This window comes from Lissotriton vulgaris, chromosome 4_1 (assembly GCF_964263255.1).
Source record: "Lissotriton vulgaris chromosome 4_1, aLisVul1.2, whole genome shotgun sequence".
Taxonomy (NCBI): Eukaryota; Metazoa; Chordata; class Amphibia; order Caudata; family Salamandridae; genus Lissotriton; species Lissotriton vulgaris.
Window position 1 is genome coordinate 1,680,859,836 of NC_141691.1, and position 26,156 is coordinate 1,680,885,991.

The following is a 26,156-nucleotide window of genomic DNA, read 5'->3' on the forward strand; positions in this document are numbered from 1 at the left end:
GGGCTCATCCATATTGTGCAACTTTTGTGTATTTTAAACTGTCTTGTGATTTTACGCTTGTGCTTCTGTGCTCATAAAGAGTCCAGGGGATTTTAATAGTTAATAAATCAATATATATTTTCAATATATATCTGTGTGGTGTCCCTTTCATTTGGTATTCAAGGGGGTTGTGTATGGTATAACAGCTGGCTTCACATGCCTTTCAGAGTTTAGCCTAAGACTGCTTTGTCCACGTTACCACTAGGATAACTGGTCTACAAGGTTGAATTACAACCATCATCATAAGGGTTGCTTGGCATGGTACAAAGTGATCACTAGAACTAGTGAGCATTATATACCAGGCCAACTTCTCACAATACCCATGATAATCGCTTAGCGGGAAACACCAGACTGACCAGATGTTCTTGAAAGGCTTTGAAAATCAGATTTAAATGTAACACAATATTTTTTCAAATGCAAGACACTCTAAAGACTTTTTCCAACTTTGATAATGAAGTGCATGAGAAATATATACATTAACTCTGCTTTGCTACTATTACTATACTATCTGATGATTGCAATTTCCTAATTACTACTGATTGTCCATCAGCTGTATAAATGAATGCATATTGTAATTAACAACATGCCATGATTCTATCTTGTTAATATCTTAAAAAATATTTTAATTTTCATATCTAAAAATAAAAACATAAAAAGACCCCTCTTCTGCTCTTACATATGAGGATGTTGTTAGAATTATATGTAATACCTGTTCTGATGGATGCTTCTAATCGTAGATTCCTCACCTTTAATATGTTTCCCAGGTGTCAGACTGGATCCAGAACTTCATAGGCCTCATTCCGCCTCAGAAGAGGCAGAGCATAGACACATGGAAGTGCCAACTCTGCAAGGCAACAGCAGTTCTTTTTTCTGTTGACGTCAAATGCAGATCCAATCTGTGCTCCCTTTGTCAGTTGAGAAATTCCTTCCAAAATCTTATTGAGTGTGCAGGGGAACAATCTCCTCTCCGATGGCGACAGGGGCCATGGTGTACCATGGCTGCTTTAAACAGATGTCCGTGACAGACTCCCCCAAGATGTGCCTCTGGTGTTTGGTCTTGAGCTCAAATCCAGGTTGTGCGAAGAATGTGCCCTTATGCAACCAAAGGCTATCCCCAGACTATGAAGTTAAACTGTATGTCTCTGAACACAGAAGGAACTTGCAGACCGTACATTAGTCCAGTTCCAAGTCAAAGGCTCTGACTTGTTCCTGTTTTTAAGGCGGCTCCTGCTACGCTTCCTCTTTGCAGTCAAGAGCACCTGATAAGTCAAAGTTTGAATCTAAGAAGAAGCATAGGATTTTAAACAGGACCCCACGCAATCCTTTCACACTCTGTCCTGTGAGAAGTCAGGAGGATGTCCAAGAGTCAATCAATCCCACTCTCAATCACCAGCTGAAAAGCAGATTTCACAACTGGTCCTGTTGTACCCTGAATTTCCCAGGCTATTGGCAATGCTGCAGCAGGTTGAAGCATTTAAGGAGGCCATGCTGCCTGTTTTTGTCATCCTTTCGGTTCTCTGACATGCCTAGGGCCCCAATGATCTACCCTTGGTGCCGTATGTGTCCCTACATTATGCTAAATTCCATTCTGGTTCTAAGATCTGTGCCAGTCCCTTTTCGGCTAACTTTGGTTACAGCGTTGCCGGGGGTCAAGCTGTTGCAGACTTTACTGTTCAACCTCAAGCCAAATTCACTTTGACCCTAACTAAGGGTACACCTTGACTCCACGCCAGCACACCGAGTCCCTGTATGCTCTGATTTAGAGAAAACACGTCGTCTACCACCATGCCTTACTCAGAGGCTTTATCACCTTTTTGGCTCTCAGTCTGATACTACAACCTGATGATAATTGTGGCGATGATGGGAATGATTAACCCACACACTGTGGTGGTGATGATGATTCCTATATGGGCTTGTGGGATGCCGTTGGACTGGATACCACCCGTCACATGGGTTGTTTTTTTCCCTTGGACTTCCAACGTTGGGTAGAGGCGATTAGACCGCAGCTGAGGTCTTCTCCTGCCTTCGGTGAAAGTCAAGAAAAACGTCCTTTACTGATGTTTTGCACTGTGTACTAACTTCATCTGAACCCTTATGCTCGAGGCATATGAGCTGCAGATTCTACACTTTGCGTTAGATCGTCACCTGGTGTTAGGCTCGGATGATTGCATGTTGTTATCTTGGAAGGAGTCTTTGTAGTCACGAGATAGGTCACTCCTCCCTTGGACAATAGTGCGCATGGGCATCAGCTCCATCCTTAGATTGGTTTTTTCCACCACTGGGTTCGGATGAAACTTTTCCGCTCCGGTTCGAAATCTACTTTTCAAGTACTGCGACGCGTAAAAATTTCTTCAAACTTCACCAAACAACTTTCGATACCAATAAACATCGACTAGACTTAATCAGCTCTATTCCGGTTGTCGACGTGGGCCATTGGGCCTACCCACGCCGTGAGGCCTGGACCTCATGGAAAGGACGCCATTCAAAAGATGCCCCGAGTGTGGAGCAAAATTCCTACACAGTGACCATCACGAGGTCTGTAACCTGTGCTTATCGCCAGAACACGACGAATCCAACTGCACAGCCTGTGCATCCTTTCGATCGAAAAATACCATTTGGGATTGGCGGGCCCGTCGACGGGACACGTAGAGATCAGCGTCGGAACCAGTGGATATATTCGACAAAGGTCCATGTGTCCCGGAGGAAGATTCCGATGATATCCAGATAGTATCCGAGGCAGATTACTCCGATGACTCCATACCTTCAGGTCAACGTGTGAGTACCACTGCCCCTACCCCAGCCCAAACACCAAAATCGAAGGCAAAGGTCAACACTGAAGCCTTCCGGTAGCTCCATACCGAGCAGATCGCATGTGCCGACACCACCTGCTCCCTCGGCACCGAAACAAAAAAGTCACTGTTCCGAAAGACACTCCGAAACCGTCTGCTCCGAGAGACAAAGCTGCTCCAAAAGCCTGTTTCCGATGCCCCAAAAACAGCTTCCACTCCGAAGCCGATACCGAAACAAACAAATCCTGCTTCCGATCCTTCCAAGTCCAGGAAACAGGCTTCGGCTCCAAAGACAATAGCTTCGGTGCCAAAATCTACGCCAAAGGACTCAACATCGGCTCCTAAGGCTAAAGGCAAGCAACAAACCGGTTCGGAACCGAAAACATGGGCGCCAAAGGCTGTGCCTCAAGAAGAGGAGCTTTTCCAACCAGATCCTTTCCAAAAAAGTATCTACATTGATCCAGAAACAGGACATGTTTCCACCACACCACACAGGAAGAGGAAGTCGGATACGGCACCTACAACTCCAGTGCCTGTGAAGGACTCTGCCACATCTCCTATGCACCCTTCTTCTCCTGCATCTCCTTCACCTGCTCTTCCTTTAAACATTTCACCTCAAAATTCTCCTCCTCATTCTCCACAACATACACCTCCTCAGGATGTTGATGATGATGAGTATAGCATGGGGGGAGGGAGGGACCCAGATGACCTTTTTCCCTACCCAACCGGTTTACCAGACTGGGAGTATCCAAACACACAGGATGTACCAGATATTCCTGACCCACATATTTATCCATCTAAACCTTCTCCTCCAGAAGACAATATTAGGTTTGGACACTTAATTAATAGGGATGCCATCTGTCACAATGTCTCCATGCATTCAGATGAGGCAGAGGAAGATTTTTTACTAGACACTTTTGAACACAATCAAAAATCTGTGCAAATACTGCCAATGATTAAAGGAGTCATTAAGCATGCACTAGAAGTGTATAAAGATCCTGTGAGTTAGAATCATAAACACAAGGATAGAAAAAAAGTACAGAGCGGCTCCTGGGGATCCTGCCTACATTAAAGGACAGCTAACCTTTAGACTCCCTAGTAGTTTCAAACACTAGGAAAAGAGCAAATTCCCAAACATCAGGTGAAGCACCACCTCCTGATAAATAATCAAAGATCATAGATGCTTCAGGAAAAAGAATAGCTGCCCAAGCTAGCAATACATGGCGCATTGCTAACGCACAGGCCCTCCTCGCAAGATACGACAGGGCTCACTATTATCAGCTAGAGAAGCTCTTACAACATCTACCTGACCAATAGAAGGCACAAGCAGATAACCTCATACAAGAAGGTAAGCTTATATCAAATGCCTCTATTAAATGCGCACTAGATGTAGCAGACACTGCATCCAGAGCAATAAACACCAGTGTCCTCCTTAGACGTCACACGTGGCTACGAATTTCAGGATTTAAGCAAGAAGTGCAAACTACTATCTTAAATCAACCGTTCAACCAACAATTGTTTGGTCCAGAGGTTGACCCAGCACTTGAAAAAATTAAGAAAGACACTGACACAGCGAAGTCTATGGGAGCTCTGCAGTCCACCCAAGCACGAGGCTCCTTTCGTCGCTCCTTCTACAGAGGAGGCTCCAAACAAGCTGGAACAGACAATTCAACTTCTTTAAAACAAATATACAAACATCCTCTAATAAGGGATACTTTAGAGGGGGCTACAGAGGCAACAACAACAAGGGAAGAGGTTGAGGAAATAACAATAATCAAACCTCTCCCAACACAAAACAGTGACTTCCTTCTGCTTCCCCAACAGCATTCCACTCCTGTAGGGGGCAGACTAACACAGTTCCTATCTGTCTGGAATTCCATCACAACAGCCAAGTGGGTAAGACAAATTATCCAGTATGGTTACTGCCTAGAGCTTACAGCTACCCCTCCACATATACCACCCAGACAGCGTCCAATGTCCACAGAACATCTAACGCTTCTCCAACATGAGGTTTTCTCATTGCTGCAAAAAGATGCAATAGAGCTAGTTCTGTTAAAACATCAAGGAAAAGGGGTTTGCTCACTTTATTTCCTAATATCTAAAAAAGACAGAACACTAAGACCAATTCTAGACCTAAGGCCTCTCAATCTGAATATACACCCAGATCATTTTCACATGATCACTTTACAACAAGTGCTCCCATTGTTGCAACAAGGCGATTTCCTAACCATACTATACCTCAAGGATGCCTACTTCCACATTCCCATACATCCTTCTCACAGGACGTATCTTAGATTTGTACTAGAAGGACAACACTATCAGTTCAAAGTCCTTCCATTCGGGGTCACAACTGCACCACGAGTGTTTACAAAGTACCTAGCAGTAGTACCAGCACATCTCAGAAGACAACATATCCACGTCTTCTCATACTTAGACGATTGGCTCATAAAAGCCAAGTCATTCAATCAGTGTTTCTAACACACATCTCAAACAATTCAAACACTGCACGACTTGGGGTTTACAATTAACTACACCAAGCCACATCTCCAGCCCTCTCATGTACATCAATACCTAGGGGCTACCATATACACCAGTACAGCTCTAGGTTATCCCAGTCGAGCCAGGGTACAGAGCATTCAAGCCTTAGTTACAAGCTTTCAAAACCAACACTCTCTCCCAGCCAGAGTGTTCATGCAATTAATAGGCATGATGGCATCTTGCATTTTTATTGTACCATATGAAAGACTGCAAATGCGCCCATTGCAGGAATGTCTAGCACTTCAGTGGAATCAGGCACAAGGACAACTAACAGACCTGGTGTTGGTGGACAGCCACACACATCGATCTCTGCAGTGGTGGAACACCAAACTCTTGTCCAAAGGGTGGCCGTTCCTCGAGCCAGTTCCACAGATAGTACTGACAACAGATGCATCCCTGACAGGATGGGGAGCACATCTGCTTCACCACACAACTCGGGGAAGATGGACCGCTCAACAAAAGGTGCTTTACATCAATCACCTAGAGTTGCTAGCAATTTCCTTAGCACTGAAGTCCTTCCAAGTGCACATACAGAACAAAGCTGTCTTAATCCGGACGGACAACGTGACAGCCATGTTCTACATACAAAACAAGGAGGCACACATTTCCTGCAACTGTCCCATCTCGCACAAACATTTGGAGATGGGCCATTCCACAAAAGATATATCTGCTTGCAGAACACCTTCCAGGAGTTCACAATCAGGTAGCTGATCTGTTAAGTCGACAGACACAACAGATTCACGAATGGGAACTACATCTGCAAGTTCTTCAACCATTCTTTCACAAGTGGGGTCATCCAGACATAGACCTGTTTGCCACACACAAACGCAAAATGCCCAACTTTCGCCTTAGGTTTCCACACCCGTTGTTCAATGGCAATGCGATATGGATGAACTGGTCAGGCAGATTTGCGTACGCTTTTCCGCCAATCCCACTAATTCCCCTAGTGGTACGCAAGCTCAGGCACCAGTCTCTCAAACTGATCTTAGTAGCTCCCACATGGGCACGCCAACCGTGGTTCACCACACTGCTAGAACTCTCTCTAGTTCCACACCAAAAACTGTCCCTGACACCATCCATGCTAACGCAGAACCATTGAGACATCGGGCATCCAGATCCAACTCAACTGAATCTGGCAATCTGGATCCTGAAGTCTTAGAATTTGGTTACCTTAACCTGCCACCAGACTGTATGAATATCATTAAAGAAGCCAGAAGACCTACTACTAGAGATTGCTATGCAGCTAAATGGAAACGATTTGCAATTTACTGCACTAAAAATCAAATTGATCCTTTAGATGCTTCCATCCAAAATATTATCCGTTACCTTCTCCATTTACAAAGATGTAATCTAGCATATTCATCTACATGCCTACATCTTGCAGCCATTGCAGCATATCTACAAAACCGACAACATATGTCGTTGTTTAGAGTACCAGCAATAAAAGCTTTTATGGAAGGATTAAAAGGAATTATTCCTCCTAGGTTACCACCCTCTCCACTGTGGAACCTAAACATTGTTCTTACCAGGCTCATGGGACCCCCTTTTAAACCTTTATACAAATGTGAACTGCAATTTCTCACATGGAAAACAGCTTTCCTCATAGCTATTACCTCTTAGAAGAGTTAGTGAGATTCAAGTTTTCCCTATACAAGTACCATTCTTACAATTACACCGTAACAAAGTGGTTCTAAGGACTAATCTTAAATTCCTTCTAAAAGTAAGTACCCCTTTTCATCTAAACCAATCTGTAGTTACCAGTGTTTTTTCAAACCCCAGACTCTGTAGCAAAGAGAGCTTTACACACACTAGATGGCAAAATAGCTCTTCTCTATTACATGGATAGGACCAAATCGTTTTGCAAAACACAGCAACTATTTGTAGCTTTATGTCCACCACATAAAGGCAACCCATTTCTAATTCCGTAATTGCAAGGTGGATTGTTAAATGTATACAAATATGCTATCACAAAGCAAAACGCACATTAACAATTCCTCCTAGAGCGCACTCCACATGCAAACTAGGAGCCTCCATGGCTTTCTTAGGGAACATTCCCCTAGAAGACATCTGCAGGGCAGCCACATTGTCTACAACACACACCTTCACTAAACACTATTGTGTTGATGTGCAAGTCAAGCAGCAAGCTGCAGTAGGCCAAGCTGTCCTCAAAACTTTCAAACTACTGCAACAGATACAGGTGACCACCACTAGGGGAGACACTGCTGCACAATTGATGCAAAGTGTAGAATCTGCAGCTCATATGCCTCGAACAGAAAATGCTACTTACCAGTATGCATCTGTTCTTGGCATGTAGAGCTGCAGATTTCTACACGCCCTCCCGTCTCCCCGGGACCTGTCTCTGTTCCAGTTTTATCTTAATTAGACATACACACATGGACACCCTTATTTCTTTCTACTAACTCCATCATTTCCCATCATAGCGAAAAACAATCTAAGGATGGAGCTGATGCCCATGCGCACTATCGGCCAAGGGAGGAGTCACCTATCTGGTGACTACTAAGACTTCTTCCAAGACGACAACAACATGCAATCATCTGAGCCCAACACCAGGTGGCGATCTAATGCAAAGTGTAGAAATCTGCAGCTCTACATGCCAAGAACAGATGCATACTGGTAAGTAGCATTTTCCTTCCACTTAATGAAGCTCTAACTGGCATGCTTACAGGCAGTCGGGCCAAGCCTTCCTCTTGCCCTCATCGAAGAGGTGGGTGGCCAGGTGCCACAGACCTGCACTGTGCAACCCAAACTTCATGCAACATCCGACAAATTTGATAGTCTAAGCGTCCACCTTTTGAGTTCCCCACATGCTCTTCAGACAGATATTTGAAAAGAATTGAGGCATTTTTGAAGGTGTTCTCCTTGACTTTAAAGTCAGTCATTACAGTTGCATCTTATGCTGTTAAACACATGCCCTCTGGGGTATAGCAACCAAGATTTTACTTGCAGGCCTTGAGGAATTTTGGGCCTCCGTCTGTTCAGTCCATGTAGGATGGGCAGAATGCAACAAAATATGGCATTAAAGCTGTCCTTGATAAAACAGTCTCCTGTGGCACTAGTGTGGTGCTCCGCTACCATGTGTCGATGCGATCTCCTGACTATTTGGGGTGACACCACTGTCTGTCTTTTGATGGGCCCTGCCTCTTTGGAGAAAAGGCTGATTCTACCCTTGAACACTTTAAAGAAATCAGAGCCACAGTGCATTATTTGGGCCTTTGAACCCCTGCCTGACAGTTTCCTCAACAGTCTCAACACTTTTGAGGCTACTCCAATGGCTTGGCATATAGGCAACGCCAGGCCCTTTCACCACCACAGCAGTCACAACTGCCCTTTTGTGGAATGGAACTTTGATCAAGAAGACATTGTGCAGGTCACCAGGGACACCACCCCACTTAGTAACCCACCCATGCGGAATCCGCCTCTAAGATGCTTAGTTTGCCCTTTGTGTTGCACACCCATCCTGTGGTAGGCCGGATCAGAAATTTCCTTCTACGGTCAATGGCCATCACATCTGACAGATTGGTCCTTCAAATTGGCCAGCATGGTTATACCCTTCCCTTCCTACTCACCTCCACTTTCTTCCACATCAGAGCGGTTTTAGAGGAACACCTTGCCATCTTGCTGAAAGAGTTGCATGACTCCACTGGCCAAATGACATATTGAGATGGTGCCAGCCTTTGAGGTAGTGATGGGTTACTACGTGTGTTATTTCCTTTTCCCAAAGAAGGACCAAGTAATTCTTCCTATTTTACATCTACACCCTCTGAATGCCTTTCTTTGGAAGGAGAAATTCAAAATGCTCACTCTGTCCCAAGTTGTGTCCGATTGGATTTGGGAAACTGGATGGTCCCACGGATGTCTACTACAGTTCATGGTCTGCCAGGAGCATCTTCAGTTTTCTGTATTCACCTTCATCCTTACCATTGCACCTTGGGGGTTAACAAAAGTGTTGCCAGTGGTCGCTGCACATCTTTGGTGATAGGGGAAACCAGTTTTCCCTGCCTCTACCACTAGCTGCTGAAGGCAGATTCACCACAGTTAGTCATAGACCACTTTCAGACAATGTCAAACCTTCTGATCTTTGGGGTTCCCGATCAATGAGCCAAAGATGCACCCAATTTGTTTGCAGAAGCTTCCCTCTATTGGAGCTCTTCTGGATATGCTGCAGTTCCGGGCATTTTCTCTCCCTCAATCAGTACACCGCATTCTGGCTATGATCCCAGTGTTTCAGCCTTGGTCCTGGATCTCAATGAGAGCAGCTATGAGGATTCTTGGAGTGCTGGCTTCATGCATCCGCCTTTTCCACTTTGCCTGGTGGCATGTGCAGGTTTTTGTAGTGGGATCAGAAGTGTCAATGTGCCGAACACGAAGGAAACCTGTTGGTTGTCATCCAGATTTCAGTGGAGACTGCACAAGATCTGCAGTGGTAGCTGTTAGACCATAACCTAACCAGCAGCAGACTCCCTCTTCTTTCCCCAACCAGAGTTCATGGTGGTGATGGATGAATACCTGATAGGCTGGGCAGGTCATCTGCAAGAGGTATAGTTTGGAGGACCGAAACCATCTCCCCTATAGCTGTTGGAGTTGCAGGGCATCTGTCTAGCATTGAAGGCCTTCCTACCATCCACAAAGGGAAGGCCTGGGGCAGGTTCTCATGAGCAACACCACTGCTATGTATTACTGCAACATGAAGGGCAGTGTGGATTTCTGGATCCTGTGCCAAGAGGCACTGCACCTTGGAGTTGGCTAAAAGATCAGGACATTCTTGTGATCATGAACCGCCTGGCGGATCGTTAAATGTAAGGGTAGACAAGTTCAGCAGGCAATGCTTGGCGAATCCCAAATGGCGGCTGTTTCCAATTATGATGCCAGACATCTACCGATAGTGAGAAGATCCCTGGCTGGAACTTTACGGCACTGTCAAGAGCATGCAGTGTCAAAACCTCTGTGAATTGGAGTTCCCAGGAATGTTTTCTGTACGAGACCAATTCAGGATAGAGTGGAGCACAGTACTCCCATATGTTTTTCCACCACTGTCTCTCAGTTACTGAGTTCTGAAGATTAGAAATGACTGGGTTCAATTTATCCTAGATGCTCCGGATTGGGCCAGGAGAGTGTGGTACCAGGAACTTCTGGGCATGAACATCTGTCCGATCAGGCTACCTCTTTGGGTGGAACTTCTACTGTAAAACAGTACAGGGATTTGCATCCAAACCTGCACAATCTACACCTCCATGCGTGGAGAGTGAGCAGCAGCAGTTAGCTGCTTTCAATCTATCTCCTGAGGTTGTGAATATCATCCTCATTGCCACCTATCCCTCTGGAAAATCTAATAAAATCTATTTTTGCTGGGAACTTGTGGCGTCCACAACTCCTACTTGCCAAACAGTTGAATGTTCTGTTGTTCTTTTTTTTAGCTTTGGCCCAACAAGGTCTTGCTGTGCGCCCATTATAGGTTGTCTGTCCTGCTGCCCTTTCTGCTTTTACTGGACCAACCATCCTTGTTTAAATTACCTGTTGTGATGCACTTTATTAAAGGTTTGAGACGCGTGGTCCCTCCCAAACCACTTGTGATGGCCAGGGGGAACCTTAATTTGACGCCTACATTCCTTTTGTGTACTCCCTCAAGTTAGTGCACAGTCCTTGATTGCCTTCTGACTCTCAAACGCATCTTTCTCATTGCGATCACTTTAACTCGTCATGTGAGTGAATTCCAGACTCTCTTGGTGCAACTGCTCTAAATCATCTTTTTCCCAGACAAACTGCTTTTTAGAACCAGAGCAGCCCTTTTGTCTAAATTCATCATGTCTTTTATTGGTGGGCAATGGATTACACTTGTCTCGTTGTTTGCCCTTCCTCTCCCTTCGAATAAGGAGAGAATCTATTGGCTGGCCCCCACAAGAGACATGAGCTTTTATATCAATCTCAGCAAAGGCTATCGGGTAGGACGCTCAGCTTTCTGTGAGATTCCTTAGAGCTAAGAATAGTAAGGCCGAGCAGAAAAGGACTTTTTTCAGGTGGATAGTCCTCTGCATCAAGACTGGATATGCAGTAGCTCAAAGCCAGCCTCTGGAAGGCCTGAGGACGTGTTGCGCCCGGGCCATGACACCTACTATTGCATTGACTCACTGATGGCTATTTCTTCACATCTGCCAGCCGCAATGTGGGCATCGGTGTGTTCGTTCATGAAGCATTATTGCCTTGACATTCAGGTCCAATGGGAAGGGCACTTTGCACGTTCGGTCCTGCAGAACATTTTGGTCTGTGTCCACACCACAGACCCTCTGTCTTGATTATCTAGTCTTGGTGTGTGGAATCTGAGGTTAGAAACACCCCTCAGAACAAGTTAATTACCTTTGTTGATGTTCTTTCTGGGGGTTACTCTATCATACTGCAGATTCCTCACTGCCATCCCACCTCCCAGTTATTGAACTGGCCTCTTTTTACCATCTATAAATGTCCCACATTAGAGATGTTCACACAGGTACAGGGATGCATATCAATGTTTTCAATAATTATTCCAAGAGTGCGTGCTGAACTGGTATGGTGCCTTACCCTGGTGGCACGCAGATAATTGATCAAAATAAGAGGGGTGACTTTTTCACCCCAAACCAGTCGCACAGCTAAATGCGCAGCGCTTTAAATTAATCCATATTTCCTCGTGTATACAATGCTTTGATCCTATTTTGATTCAGTTTTTCACTCAGCCATGCTCCATCCACACGTGGGATATTATACTGTTTTCCAAGCTTCTAGTGTTCATGATGTGACCACCCGGACTTCAATCACAAACACGACCAACGCATAATTCACCCAAGGCATGTAATTTATTTAAACCCAATGCATTTCAGTCCTTCTCAGGGGTAACTACAAGTGAAACATTACATCATTACTGTTTACTTATACATATCCCAAGATACATGTTACAATGTTTACAAAACTGCTGGAACAAACTGTCTTATAATCGTAATACATTTGTGCATTTACGTTAAAGAACCCCCTGCAAGTCTACTGCAACCGCATTGTTACCCTTTCTACCACGTGGCGCTGAAGAACTCATAACCTAACCCACTTTCAACCTTGATTATTTAAATGACGCCTAACCCAAGTATTCCTTTAAGCGGCGTGTCCCGTTTTCAGCCTTCGCTCACATCTCGTCACCACATTACTTTTAAGTGTGTGAAGAACTCGGAGCTGTAAAAATCGTCCTGGCGGGTATGTGTGATTGTTGACAGAACGCGGCAAATGTATGAAACTTTCATTGAGTACAGTGGGATTATTAGGTGGGTGTTGTGTCGGGTGATCTACACTCAAGGGGCATCTAACCCTGGCTAGGCCTAACACGTGGCCCTAGAATAAACTCAGCCGGACACTGGGAAATAAGGTTGCTTGGTCGGTCGGCGCGTGTCTCTGAACGCCCTCTCACGTGCTCGACCTCTTTTTATTATAGGGCGGTCACGTGACCAACTTGTCCGCCCCTCCGGACCTCGGGGGCGGACCCTCGGGGACACAACATTCCTCCTAAAACAAGAAAAACAACAAAACCAACAACATACTGCAACATTGCAAACATGGTCTGATCGAGCCCACTGTCTCATTAGCATCGGGACTGATACCTTCAGCGTCTTTCACAAATGCTAGCGCATTCAGTTTAAACATGGCGGGCACACGTATAAATTAGAACAGTCTTACGTAAAGTAGTCTCTCAGCCAGCTGGAGGGGGTGGGGTTAGCACGTAGCTGGCGCTGGGACCCTCGCTGAGTCATCGGCTCTGTTCCAGTCTCCACCTCTTGGCTTGGCGCCTCATTGTCGGCCCCCTCCGGATCTGGGGCCTCATCCAGGGCCTCCGAATCTCCTCCCACATCCTCACCAGGACCCGGCTGCTCGGCACATGGCCGGACCTCGTGCTGGGATGTTGATTCACCAGGCGATAACATAGTTGCAGTTTCGGTTTCTCTGTCGCCTTGCTGGCGCCTTGGCTCGCTGCTCGCCGGGTGGTAGAGTTTGAAATGAGATACGTTGCGAGTTACCTTGTCTCGTCCTCGAGTAGCTGTGATGCGGGTGCCCTTCACACCACTGACTCGCCATGGTCGTCTTTCATAGCTGAGTTTGAATTTTCCCCCAGTGGCCCGATTTTTTATGAGCACTAGGTCACCTCTTTTGAAATGGGGGGCCACAGCCCTCCGTTTCTTGCTGATCTGATCATAAGCGGCCCGCCTCCTCATTTCTACAGTCTGTTCCTTTATCAGTTCAGGTGCCCACTGGGGATGATGAGGAATGGAGTCTGTTATTACCCGCCCTAGGAGAAGGTGTGCAGGAGCTACCCCCGTTGTAGAGTGAGGGGTCTGGCGGTAGCTACGGAGAAAGGTGAAAATGGCCATCTCCACGGACTGTCCTTTATCATGTGCAATGCGGATTACTTTGTTTAATGTCCTCATGAACCGCTCGGCCTCTCCGTTGGCCTGAGGCCACCTTGGGGTGATGCGCCTGTGGCGAGTTCCTAGGGATGAGAGATAGTCTGCAAAGTCTTGGCCTTGAAATGGCGGTCCATTGTCCGTTCTGAGTTCCTTCATGGCTCCGTGCGTGGCAATGATTTTCTCTATCTTGGGAATCACACAGTCGGCACTGGTGCTGGTGATGATTTCGACTTCCGGGTACTTGGAGTGATCATCGATCATCACTAGCGTGTGCCGTCCATCCGGAAGGCTGCCAAAGTCCATGCTGACCCTTTCCCACGGGCCTCGGGGCCTGGGTTCCACGATTATGGGTGCTTCGCGGGGGCTGTCACCTGTGGTTTGGCAGGCCGTGCAGGTGCGCACAGCAGTTTCCACCATGTCGTCCATTAGCGGGAACCACACCTTGGTCCGCAGCCGGGCCTTTGTTTTAACCATTCCCTGGTGCCCTACATGCGCCAGCTGAACAACTCGGCTCGTCAAAGCCGTCGGGATCACCAGACGATGCCCTCGCAGGAGGCACCCCGCCTCGTCTTCGTTCAGTTCAGCCCTCACGTGGTATAGACCGTCCATGATTTTCTGGGCCTCGGGGGTGAGTACCTTCCAGCTCTCCCTAGCTTTCTGCCAGTTGGCTGTCCGGAGCAGATCTTTGGCCCGCTGTATGCAGGCGTCCTGAGCCGTGGCGCTCACCACTTCTTCCAGGGATATGGGGCGCGGGCATGATCTGGCCACGACCCATCGCACATAGGCCTCCGTCTCTTCAGCTTCCTCCATCTCCTCTGGGGTGGCCGCCCGGGGGTGTCGTGACAGATAATCCGCCGGATTCTTTGCCCCTGGCTGGTACTCAATTGTACAGTTGTACTCCTGTAATTGCAAAATCCACTTTTCAATTCTGGGGGGTGGTTTGGATGAGGTACCTGAGAACAGCGACAGCAGTGGCTTGTGGTCCGTTACTACTGTGAAGGGTTTGCCATATACATACAGGTGGAAGTGCCGGCATCCCCAGTGAATCGCGATGGCTTCCTTTTCAATTTGGGAGTACCTTTGTTCGGTGTCCGTGAGGGACCGGCTGGCAAAAGCGACGGGGGCCCAGTCTATCTCGTCTCGGGCTCTCTGCATCAGGACAGCCCCCAATCCCGCCGGTCCTGCATCTACTGCAATAAGAGTGAAATGTCTGGGGTCAAAGAACGCCAGCGTGGTGTTGCTGGACAGCGCACTCTTGATGGCTTGGAACGCTCTCTCCTGCTCCGGTCCCCAGTTCCATGGCGTGGAGTCTTTAGTTAGCTCACGTAAAGGGAGGGTCAGGTTAGCTAGGTCTCTTATGAAGCGACCACAGTAGTTCACCATCCCGAGGAAGCTTCGGACTTCCGTGACAGTCGTGGGCGGAGGTGCATCTTTGATGTCTTTGACCTTGTCCGGATCAGGATTAACGCCATCGGCCGAGAATACGTAGCCGAAGAACCCCAGCTTGGTCTGAAGGAACTCGCATTTGTCTCGGTGCAGAGTAAGTCCAGCGCTGCGGAGCCTGCGGAACACCTGTGCCAAGCGTTGGTTGTGCTCGGGAATCGTCCTTGCGTGCACCATGATATCGTCACTGACATTGATCACCCCCGGTATGCCAGTAATGAGCTCTTGGATGACGTTCTGGAATACTTCGGCAGCACTGGAGATCCCGAAGCTCAGTCGGGTATACCTGTGCAGTCCGATGTGAGTGGAGAACGTCGTGATGTTCCGGGACTCTTTATCCAGCACGAGCTGATGGTACCCCGCCCTGAGGTCCAGCTTGGAAAACCACCGGGCCCCAGCCATCTCTCCGATCAGGTCATCGATCGTAGGGGTGATGTGTCTTTCCCTTTTGATGGCCGCATTGGGGAGGCGCATGTCCACGCATATCCGGACCGCTCCCGGCTGCTTGGGTTTCCGAGTGACCACGATGGGCGATACCCAGGGAGTGGGTCCGGACACCTTTTCAATGATGCCCGCTGTTTCCAACTTCTGTAGCTCTTCTTCAACCAGTGGCCTCAGATGAAACGCAACCCGCCGGTGTCGCAGGGCCACCGGTTGGACAGTGGGGTCCACATGTAGGTGTATTTCCCGGCCCTTGAATCGGCCAATCCCTTCGAACAGGTCCGAAAAGTCTGCGATCAGTTGCTGCACTGATTCCTCGTGCACCCCAAACGCAAAAGAGACCACTCCCAGGGCTTCTGCCGTCCGGCAACTCAGGAGCATACCTTGGCCTTCCTCCGACACGAAGATGTTGGCACGCGTGATCTTATCTCCGTGCCGGACTGCTGCTTTGAACTTTCCTCGAATACGGAGGGGCACGTCCTGGCCATAGGCAAAAACGGTGATCGGAGTGGGGCGGAGGCCGGGTGGAGCAGCCATGTCTCCATAGAGGGACGCACTCATCAGATTTATTGAGGCGCCCGTGTCCACCGTCGCCATGATGTCCTGATCAGCCACTTGTATTGCGCACTGTGGTAGTGTCATTGTGCGTCGGGTGGCTGTGCCGATCATGTGCACCTTGTGTGGGGACCTTTCCTCCTCGTCGTCGTCCATGTCGCTGTTGCTGGGTCCTCCTTCCGCGCCTTCAGGCTCCGCCACCGCGTGTACTGTCTGGCGGGGCTTGCTGAACTTTTTGGACCGACACACCTTTTCAAAATGGTTCATTTTCCCGCACCCGGAGCATATCTTGCCCCGTGCTGGACATTCTGGCGCCGGGTGTCTCGGGCCTCCACAGTAACCACATGATTGCGCCGAGGCTCCGCCCTGCGGAGTTGTTGTTCTCTTCACCCATTTGGGCTGTGGGCGGACCTGCAGTTTGTTCACCGGTTCCACTTTCATATTGGCCTGCAGAGCTGCTTCCATGTGGGCTGCCCTGGCCTTGGACAGCTCCTTCGTGCGGCCCAGCGTGAGAATGTCTGGGAGGGGTTTCCCCGACTCCTCTAGTATTCTCTCGCGCAGTTTAGCAGAAGCGCAACCCTGAATGATCTGGCCTCTGATTTCCTCCGTGACATCCTGAAATCCACACGTTAGTGCCAGTTTCTTCAACCGAGAGTGATAGGCGTCCAGCGATTCCTCTGGTAGTTGCCGCGCTTGTCTGAAGATGAACCGTTCATAGTCTTGGTTGGCCATGGGTTCAAAGTGCGCATTGAGTGCGTTTATGAGCGTGTGGTGGGTTTTAGGAGTTGCTTCCGTAAGGGTGCGGGCGATGGAATGAATGTCCTTGCCACCAAGATGGAGGATCATGGCACGCTTCTGTTCCTTATGGACCTTGGTGGCCTCAAAGAATATGAATAGCCTGTCCACCCATTCTTTCCATTTCGGTGCTAGAGTGGATGGCGCACCTTCCACCACGAACGGCTCAATGGGCGGAATGTTAGCCATCGCTTTGGACGCCCGGGAGGATGTCCGTGGGCGGCCGGGATGTATTCCAGCGGCAGCCGGAGCGCCGGACACCCCTCGCGCGACCAATCACGCTCCTGCGCGCTGCAGATAGATGCAGGCCAGCGCTGCTCACCTGAAGAGAGCCAGGGATCAGAGTATTTCCTCCAGGCAGGCAGAGCGGGGGGGTGTGTGGGGGCACGGCACGAGCACCGCGGACACGTGGAAGTGCCCGCAGCCGCCTCACCCCACCAGGGACACACACACGCACCCCGAGCGGGGAGTCGATCACCACCCTCGTCGCCAATTGTTGTGTCGGGTGATCTACACTCAAGGGGCATCTAACCCTGGCTAGGCCTAACACGTGGCCCTAGAATAAACTCAGCCGGACACTGGGAAATAAGGTTGCTTGGTCGGTCGGCGCGTGTCTCTGAACGCCCTCTCACGTGCTCGACCTCTTTTTATTATAGGGCGGTCACGTGACCAACTTGTCCGCCCCTCCGGACCTCGGGGGCGGACCCTCGGGGACACAACAGGTGGGTAGAAACGAGAGGTTAAATGAGGGGAGAAATGAGCTGTATAAACGGGAGGGTTAACAACAGGAGGTTAGCCGATGATGTGGCATATCAAGAGGGTATTATAGATAGTGAGAAGTATGATTGGCGTGGAATACATGCGACTGGTATGCTAGCTGGAAAGGCTCATGAATGTGAAAGAGCGTTAGGTAATGTGTGGTGACGAGATGGGGTGAAAGTCGCCCCTCTTATTTTGACCACATTAGAGATGGGCACACTGGCACGGACAACTATTTTGTGCTCCATGTCCGAGGGCATGTCAAAAGCCTATGAAGAAACTGACGCTCGTCGGGAGTGGTGTTGATTTGCTGCTCCGCTCTGTCACTTTGAGGATAGAATGAGGCATATGCAGTCACATGGTGCCACCTAGTGGCCGGCAGGACCACTGCTATGAAAACCTCTATATCCAGTCTGGCGCCTGGGGCGTATTTTAAAGGTTAGGCATCTGTTAAATGGAATATCCACGAGAAAGACTATCAAAGGTAACAAGCTTGTTCTTTGGTGTGACAAAAGAATGGGAAAATGAGAGAGAAGGATCATGGAAAATGTCTTTCTTGGTGTTCGCGAATACTTTTCTTGCATTTCCAGACTGAAAACATTTTCCCCACCATGACCCTGGCATCTCTTTACATTTCTTTTCTGATCTCTAGGCCTCACTTACGACTATGGGAAGGCCTGACAAAATAGGTGGACATTTAAACATGAATAAGTAGATTCCCAATTGGAAATCCTGATTATGCGTTTCAAAATGTCCAATTTGTATCTAAAACCCCATGTTCCTCGTTCATGTGACACTTTTTTGCATAGGAAACTTTGTGGATTTACCCTTAGTGCAATGAAGTGGTAATCCTACTAAATTTCATCCAAACAGTTATGTATTAGAGGGTATAACTACGCTAAATTCCTGAAATGGACATATTTGGGGGATTAATGCGATAAATGTCCTATGCATGGTTTTAATTTCTGAACACCATGTTTGTTCTTCCTAGTGAGCTCGACAGTCATGCTAACCTGCTGGAGTTGCTCCCCGTGTTTCTGATCACAATTCTGAGGTCTCTTGTCAGGGGAACACTCAACGGCTACTTCCCTCTCTCCGACAGCTATTTGGAGACTGATGGTGGTGAGAGGGTGCTTCTTGTCATAGACGGAGGCTCTTCACCGTTGCCCCTGTGAGGGGTCTAGCTGATGGCTGCCCACTAGTAGTATTTAAGAATGGGCGTTGAAACTGGTTCCTATTGGGTCCTATATTCAGGCCCTTAAGTTTACTGGGGGATTAAACACTGACGATTTCTGAACTGTTAATGTAATAAAAGTGTAAGTAATCCTTAGCAGAGATCTAGTTTCCATGTATAATTCAAATGTGTGTTGGCTATCGCCAGGATGTTGTTTTTGTATTTCTTTTCTGTTTGTTCATCAAACAATCAATTGGGGAATTGTAAAGCACGCTACTCACCTGTTAGGGTCTCAAGGCACTGAGTGGGGTGGGTGGGGGGTGGGGGGGGGGGTGGGATCAGGATCCTGCTCTGAGTCAGCCAAAGAGCCATGACTTGAGGCTCTTCCTGAAGTAGTGCAGCCTGGTGGAGTGTCCTATGATAAGCGGAAGCTCGATCCAGGGCTTTGCCACGATGTAGGAGAAGGCTTTTCCACCCGCTCTGGTTCTGCGGATGTGCGGGGTTTCTGCTAGGGCAATGCCAGCAGAGCAGAGGTTTCTCTTGGGTATGTGGAAGGAGACTCTTTTGTTTCTGTATTTGGGTCCGGTGTTGTGGAGGGGTTTGTAGGCGTGGGTGAGTAGCTTGAAGGTTACTCTCTTCTCGATGGGGAGCCAGTGGAGATCTCGCAGCTGTTGGGTGAAGAGATCTTGTTGTGGGACGCTGAGGACTAATCTGGTCGCGGTTTTCTGAATGGTGTGGAGTTTGCCCAGCAGGGTTTCGTTGATTCCAGCGTAGAGAACATTTCCGTAGTCCAGTCTGCTTGTTACGAGTGCGTGGGTGACAGTCTATCTGGATTCAGGGGGCATCCATTTAAAGGTTTTGCGAAGGATGTAGAGGGTATTGAAGTAGGTGGTGACGATGTTGACCTGGCGTGTCATAGTGAGGGAGGAGTCAAGTATGATGCCGAGGTTCCGGACGTGGTCTGTTGGGGTGGGGGGGTTGAGGGTTGCCGTGGGCGGTGGGCCACCAGGTGTTGTCCCAAGCTGAGGGGGTGGGTCTGAGGACAAGGACTTCAGTCTTCTCCGATTCGAGCTTCAGGCAGCTGAGGCTCATCCAGGATGCAACGTCCTTTATTCCTTCCTAGAAGCTCAGTCTAGTGGTGTCGGATTCCTTTGTGAAGGAGAGGATGAGCTGGGTGTCGTCAGCGTTGGGATGCTATGCTGAGTCCATGCTGTCTGACGATGGTGGCGAGGGGGGCCATGTAGATGTGAAGAGCGTGGGACTGAGCGATGATCCTTGGGGTACTCTGCAGTTGATCTCTGTGGGTTTGGAGATGAAAGGAGGGAATCTGATCCTTCAGGTTCTGTGGGCAAGGAAGGAGCGGAGCCAGTCGAGGGCGGTTCTCTGTATGCCGGTGTCATGGAGACTGGCTGCAAGAGTGCGATGGGAGACTGTTTTGAAGGCTACAGTGAAGTCTAGTAGGATGAGGGCCACGTGTGGCCTTGGTCGAGGAGCGTGTGGATGTCGGTGGCGGAGAGGAGGGCAGTCTCGGTGCAGTGGTTGCTGACGAATCTTGAGTGGGAGGGGTCGAGAATGGCGTTCTCTTCTATTAAGTTTGTCAGATGGATGTTGACGACCTTCTCTGTGATTTTGGCTGCGAAGGGGAGAATAGAGATGGGTCTGTAGTTTTTCAGGTCCGTCGGGTTGCCGAGGGTTTCCTGAGGAGGAGCTTGACTTTTGGTTTGTTTCCAGGTGTGGGGGAATGTGCTGGATTTGAAGATGGTGTTGATAGTGCATTGTAGCTTTGGTGCTATGGTGGTGGCTGCTCTGTTGATATGCAGCGGGCAAGGGTCCGTGGGAGCTCCTGAGTGCGTGTTCTTCATGTGCGTGGCAGTATCTTTTTTGGAGAGGGGGGTCCAGGCGGTGATGGTGGCCTGGTTGTCAACGCTGGAGGTAGGGGTGGTATCTGGAGTCTGTCCGCTGAAGTTGTTGTAGAGGGCCTTGATCTTCTGATGGAAGTAGGAGCCTAGCTTGTTGCAGATGTCCTGGGAGGGTGTGACATCCGTGGCTTCGCTGGGGGTTTTGGTGAATTGCTGGATGACGCTGAATAGTTCCTTTGAGTTGCTGGAGTTGGCGAGGATTTTGTTCCGGAATAAGGTCCTTTTGGTGGATCTGATAAGTTGGTGGTATTCTGTAATGGCTTTCTTGTAGGTGGTATGGTCTTCAGTGGTTTTGCTATTCCTCCATCTTTTTTCGAGATGTCTGCAGGTGCATCTGGATTCTTGGAGGTTGGTAGTGAACGAGGTAGCCTTGATAGGGTGCTGTCTGTTGGGGTTCTGAAGGAGGGCGAGTTTGTGCAGTTGGTGATCCACTGGTGTAGTTCTTTGACTGCAGAATTGGTGTTGGTCGAGGCGAGAGGGGGATCGTGGTTGAGGGTGGAGTTGAGGCGCTCCTCTGTGACCTTGCTCCAGTTCCTTTGCGGTGGGCGTGGAGTGGGTTTGTGTGCGGTGGCATTGTTGAAAGAGAAGTGTATTCAGTGGTGGTCTGTCTAGAGAGGCTGCTGGGTGTGGCTGAAGCAGATGTTGTTCCCTTCTGCGAAGATTGAGTCCAGGGTGTGTCCTGCCTTGTAGGTGGTGGTGGTGACAAGCTGTTTCAGTCCGTTGTTGGCAAGGTTGTCCAGGAGGGTGGTGAGGTTGCTGGGGTTGTCGAGTTGGAAGTTCAGGTCTCCGATGAGTATGTAGTCCATGGAGGCAATACCGTGGGGCGTGATGAGATGGTGATGGTGAACGAGATTCGGGAGCTCTGTAGGAAAGGGTGCCGTGCTGCATTGTTCTGGGGCTGGTCTGCATCTGTAAGTGGAGGTGTTCAGTGGAGGAAGGGGAGGCTCTCGTCCTGGAGGTATACAGTCAGAGGGAGCTCTTGTGTGCGATGGTGAGTCCTTCTCCTGGGCGGTTGGGTCGATCCGTCCTCTGGGTCTTGTATCCATCTTGGATGGCGGTGGCGATGTGGGGCGGAGGAGACGTTGGTCCAGGTTTCTGTGAAGGTGACGTCTGGCGAGAGGGTGTTGAGATCCCAGATCTCTAGGACATGTCTCAGCAGGGCGCGCACGTTGAGGAGTTCCTTCCAGACTTTAGTGCGAGTAGGGCATATGAATTGTTGCAATGGGTGGTTGGAGATACAGGGTACCTGGCGCTGGTCGCGGATGGGCGCAGACGGGCTTGTCTTTGGCGCGCCTTTGGCGGACCAGAGGCACAGCCGCCATTAAATAGGGGAAGGGGAGGGAAATGCAGCTGGGCAGCAGGAGTGGGAAACCGGGAGGGGCTGCAGGGGCAGCAGCGGCGAAAAACAGGCACAGAGGCAGGAATAAAGAAAGGGGGCAAGATAAAATTGAAAAAGAGAAACTAGAATCACAGAAAAACAGAAAACGGAAGACAAAGACAGAAAACGGGCAAAGCACGAAGACAGGCAACACCGGACCAGCAGAAGAGCAGGGCTCTCGCACTAGACCACAAGGGATGAGCTGCAGGCAGGAACCTGTGGGTTAAGGAGGGCCTTGAACATCTACTTAGCAGCGAGGAGAAGGGGCAGCGGCACTACAGCGGAGCTGCAGGAGCGGAGAGCTAGGCCTCTGACCAGGAGGGCAGAGGTCTTGCTCAGTCGTCCGCACAACGGCTGCCATTAAATAGGGGAAGGGAGAGGGGAGTGCAGCGGAAGCCAGAAAACGGCAAGGAGGAGGGGCAGCGGGGGCAACAGCAGCAAAAAACGGGCATGGAGGGCACAACATGAACAGAGGCAGAAATAAAGAAAGGAGGCAAGATAAAATTAAAAACTGAAAATAGAAGCACAGAAGGACAGAAAGACACACAGAAAACTGGCCCAACACAAAGACCGACAACAACGGACCAGCAGAAGAGCCAGGCTCTTCCACTGGACCACCAAGGATGAGGCGCAGGCAGGAGCCTGCGGTTGGAGGAGGGCCACGAACACCTACCTAGCAACGAGATGAAGGGGCAGGGGCAGCGGCACTGCAGCCGAGCGGCAGGAGCAGAGAGCTAGATGTCCGACCTTGAGGTCAGAGATCATATTGCTTTCGTTGAGTGCAAGTTTTGAAACGAGTCGCCTCCAGGTGTTTATAATGGCCACGATGAACAAGTCTAGATTTGAAGTTGAAGGCAGTGCGAGTTTCTCAAAGTGCCTGTCAGTGAGTCAAAAGGGCGTTCTGAATACATGGTCGTCCAATCCTTGGCTTTTCTCCTGAGCGCGCGCAGACAACCACTGACAAAGCCAGTAGTTGTGTCTAGTTTTAGGTGTACGTCAGGTGCTATGTTATTATATCTGGATCCAATAACATAAAGCTCAGAGAGACACCAAAATACACTGGCACTCTATGGGAATTACAAATGTAGTTTGTGGTTAAACCACGCCTATATTACATAGGCCACGCCCCTTTAGAGCCCCCCTCTTGTGTATCCTACTTAAAGCTCTGCATATATGTATTGTTCTGTTGGTTTGTTCACAGATGTTTAGTGTGCTATGCATGGGTTTTAATTTCAGGTGATTGCGGATTTACTGCCCTCGTTACTCAACCTCTCTGTAGGGAATTTATCTTTGGTAGTGAGGGGACACTCTTTTCAAACATCCGAAATCAGTGAGAAATCCTGCACAAAATGACCTCTAGGCACCATTCTTTGGGGTCTCTTATACCTGTGCCACTGAACTCAATTTACAAAACCACTAAGGGTACATAACCAAAATGTGAATTTGATATTGGACTTTGTTAGCTGTAGCTAAAAATTAAAAATATGCTGCGCACCATTTTTTTAAGCTATGTTATACTTGCCTATATTTTTAAAGTGTAAATATTGGGAGTAACATTCCATGATTTAAAAGTGTGCTCTTCTTGGCAGCAATACTTTGTGCTACTTATAATCACGGATGGAGTCATTACGGATCTCGATCAAACGAGGCAGTCCATCGTGAACGCGGCCAAGCTTCCCATGTCAATCATCATTGTTGGAGTGGGCGGGGCTGACTTCAGCGCTATGGAGTTTCTGGACAGTGACGGGGGAGCGCTCAAAGCCATTACGGGAGAGATGGCGGTCCGGGATATTGTGCAGTTTGTGCCATTCAGAAACTTTCAAAATGTGAGTTGTCATTTTGTTTAATCTCCGTGGATTTTTCATGCTTTATTTCATGTGTTATTTTATACAGCTGCGTTTTTATTGTGTGCTGCTGCAGTACGAAGCCACTTAAATAATTGAGAACCTGCATTATTGTATAGCGGTGATTTTCCTTTGTTTTTTGCCTTTGTCAGTTCTATGAAAACCTTTCCCTTGCACTTTCTAGTGTGTACCTTCTTTCTTCCAGTGTTCAATGGCCTGTTTCTGTCTGTTGTTAGCCGTTCTCAAATCTACAAAGACCTCACAGTGACGACCAAGAACTGCCGGGTGTGTGGCCAGAACTTCGGTCCACACCTGCCGCACCCCAATACATTCCCTCACCCAGGAGACATCAGCACATCTGTATAAAACAGAGATACCAAACAAGTTCTCTCCATACAACCCCTAAATCTACTGGCTCTATTTAGTTGTTTAAACATGGATTATTTTCCATTATTTTAACTATTCAAATACCGTTATGCAAAGCAGGATTTGGCTGACTCGGGAAGCAAGTGTTTCCCTGGTGAGGAAGGGTAATGCCACTTATGTGAGGGATTCCACACCTCACTGGCCCAGGAAGTTTCTTCCTCCTAAAATGAAGAAGAATCATGTTGAATACACTGAGAAACGTTTTGGATTCTGATGTGCCCCATTTTTGCCCTGCATGTGCCCGATGATAGACGGTGTCAGAGATTATAAGGTTCCCTAGGTAATTACTGTGAGACTCTTGATGTTCATGCCGGCCCCACAGGCAAAGGTGGGCCAGGTTAATTCTTCCTTTATTATTTCAGCCATAAAGTATAAGGCACAAATCACAGGAACTGACAATGGGCCTGGGTGACTTTTCTAACTAAGAGAACATAAAAGGAAAGCGCAGACAATTGTTTTTACAATCGTCCAACTGTTAAAATTCAATATTTATAGACCTATCTCGGAATCCCTTATAGACACCAACGAGGCCCTTTGCACTCTTGGTTTAGAGTTCTGTATGGTGAGGCTTATTGTTTAAGGCACTCTGGCAAGGATATTCTATATTATGTGCTTCTCCCAGTATGCAGGGGTGGGTGGGGGGGGGGGGTTTAAGGCTCTCTGCTATATTTAAAAGTTCAACCTAATCGCTCTGTCTTCGGGTGGCATTCCACCTGGGTTTTAAGGTCGTGCTGGGCCAGGCAAACAAGCTACTTAATAAGGCAGGCTAGTGGAAGTAGCAAATATACCATCAGGAGCAAAATTACTGTAGATTATTTGGTCTATCAGCTCGGAATACTTGACTATAAGCCGCACTGGGGCCACATTCTCGAGATGTTTGCCTCTGCACTAAATGAACAATGAGGACCCTTGCGGGGGGAGCAAGGGGGACCAGATCATACCACCCAAAAACCGGGACATTTCGCAAAAATAGAGGAAGGACTACAAGTTTACATCAATAAAGAGCCTAAGAATGACAGTCCTCATCCCAATAGAAACAAAGAGGCGCTAAGAAAATAAATAAATGGTAATTTTTGAACCCATCATCATACCTGTTCATTAACACCTTGGCTGCTAGGCGTTTTCCCCCTCCTGTGCTGGACATTGATATTTTACTTTATTCATGACGAGCTCAGCTCGTCATCAGCACAGCTCAACTGTGCATCATGACGAGCTGAGCTCGTCATCAGCATCGAAAGGGTTAAATTGCTTACTCATAACAGCTGCTTACTAGACCTGCATTGGAACACCTACAAAATAAAGCCTTTCACTGTTTTCAGTTTACCCTCTCAAACAAGCATTTACAATGCATCGGTCTCGCCTTTGCAAAAGTTAGAGCTATTGGCATTGTAAATGACAAAATTTTTATTTGTGTTGCTTTTGAAAACAGATAAATAAATGGCATTGTCATTTACAATGCCGATAGCTTAATCTCTCGCAAATGCCACACACAGAACCACACACACACACAGAGGCCCACACACAGACACAGCCCCCTCCCACACACACAAACAGCCCCCCCCCCCACACATAGAGCCCCAAACACACACACAGAGCCACACACACACACAGAGCCAGACAC

General features: G+C 48.3%; 1 protein-coding gene across 2 annotated transcripts in view; it reads left to right on the forward strand.

The window, feature by feature from the left end:
- Nucleotides 1-26,156, forward strand: part of CPNE3 (copine 3) — a 460,542-nt gene that overhangs the window by 405,877 nt on the left and 28,509 nt on the right. For both annotated transcript variants that reach the window (XM_086965964.1, XM_086965965.1), the window contains exon 15: nt 23,855-24,091. In XM_086965964.1, coding sequence (XP_086822090.1) covers nt 23,855-24,091 — 237 coding nt within the window. The remainder of the gene's footprint in view (nt 1-23,854; nt 24,092-26,156) is intronic.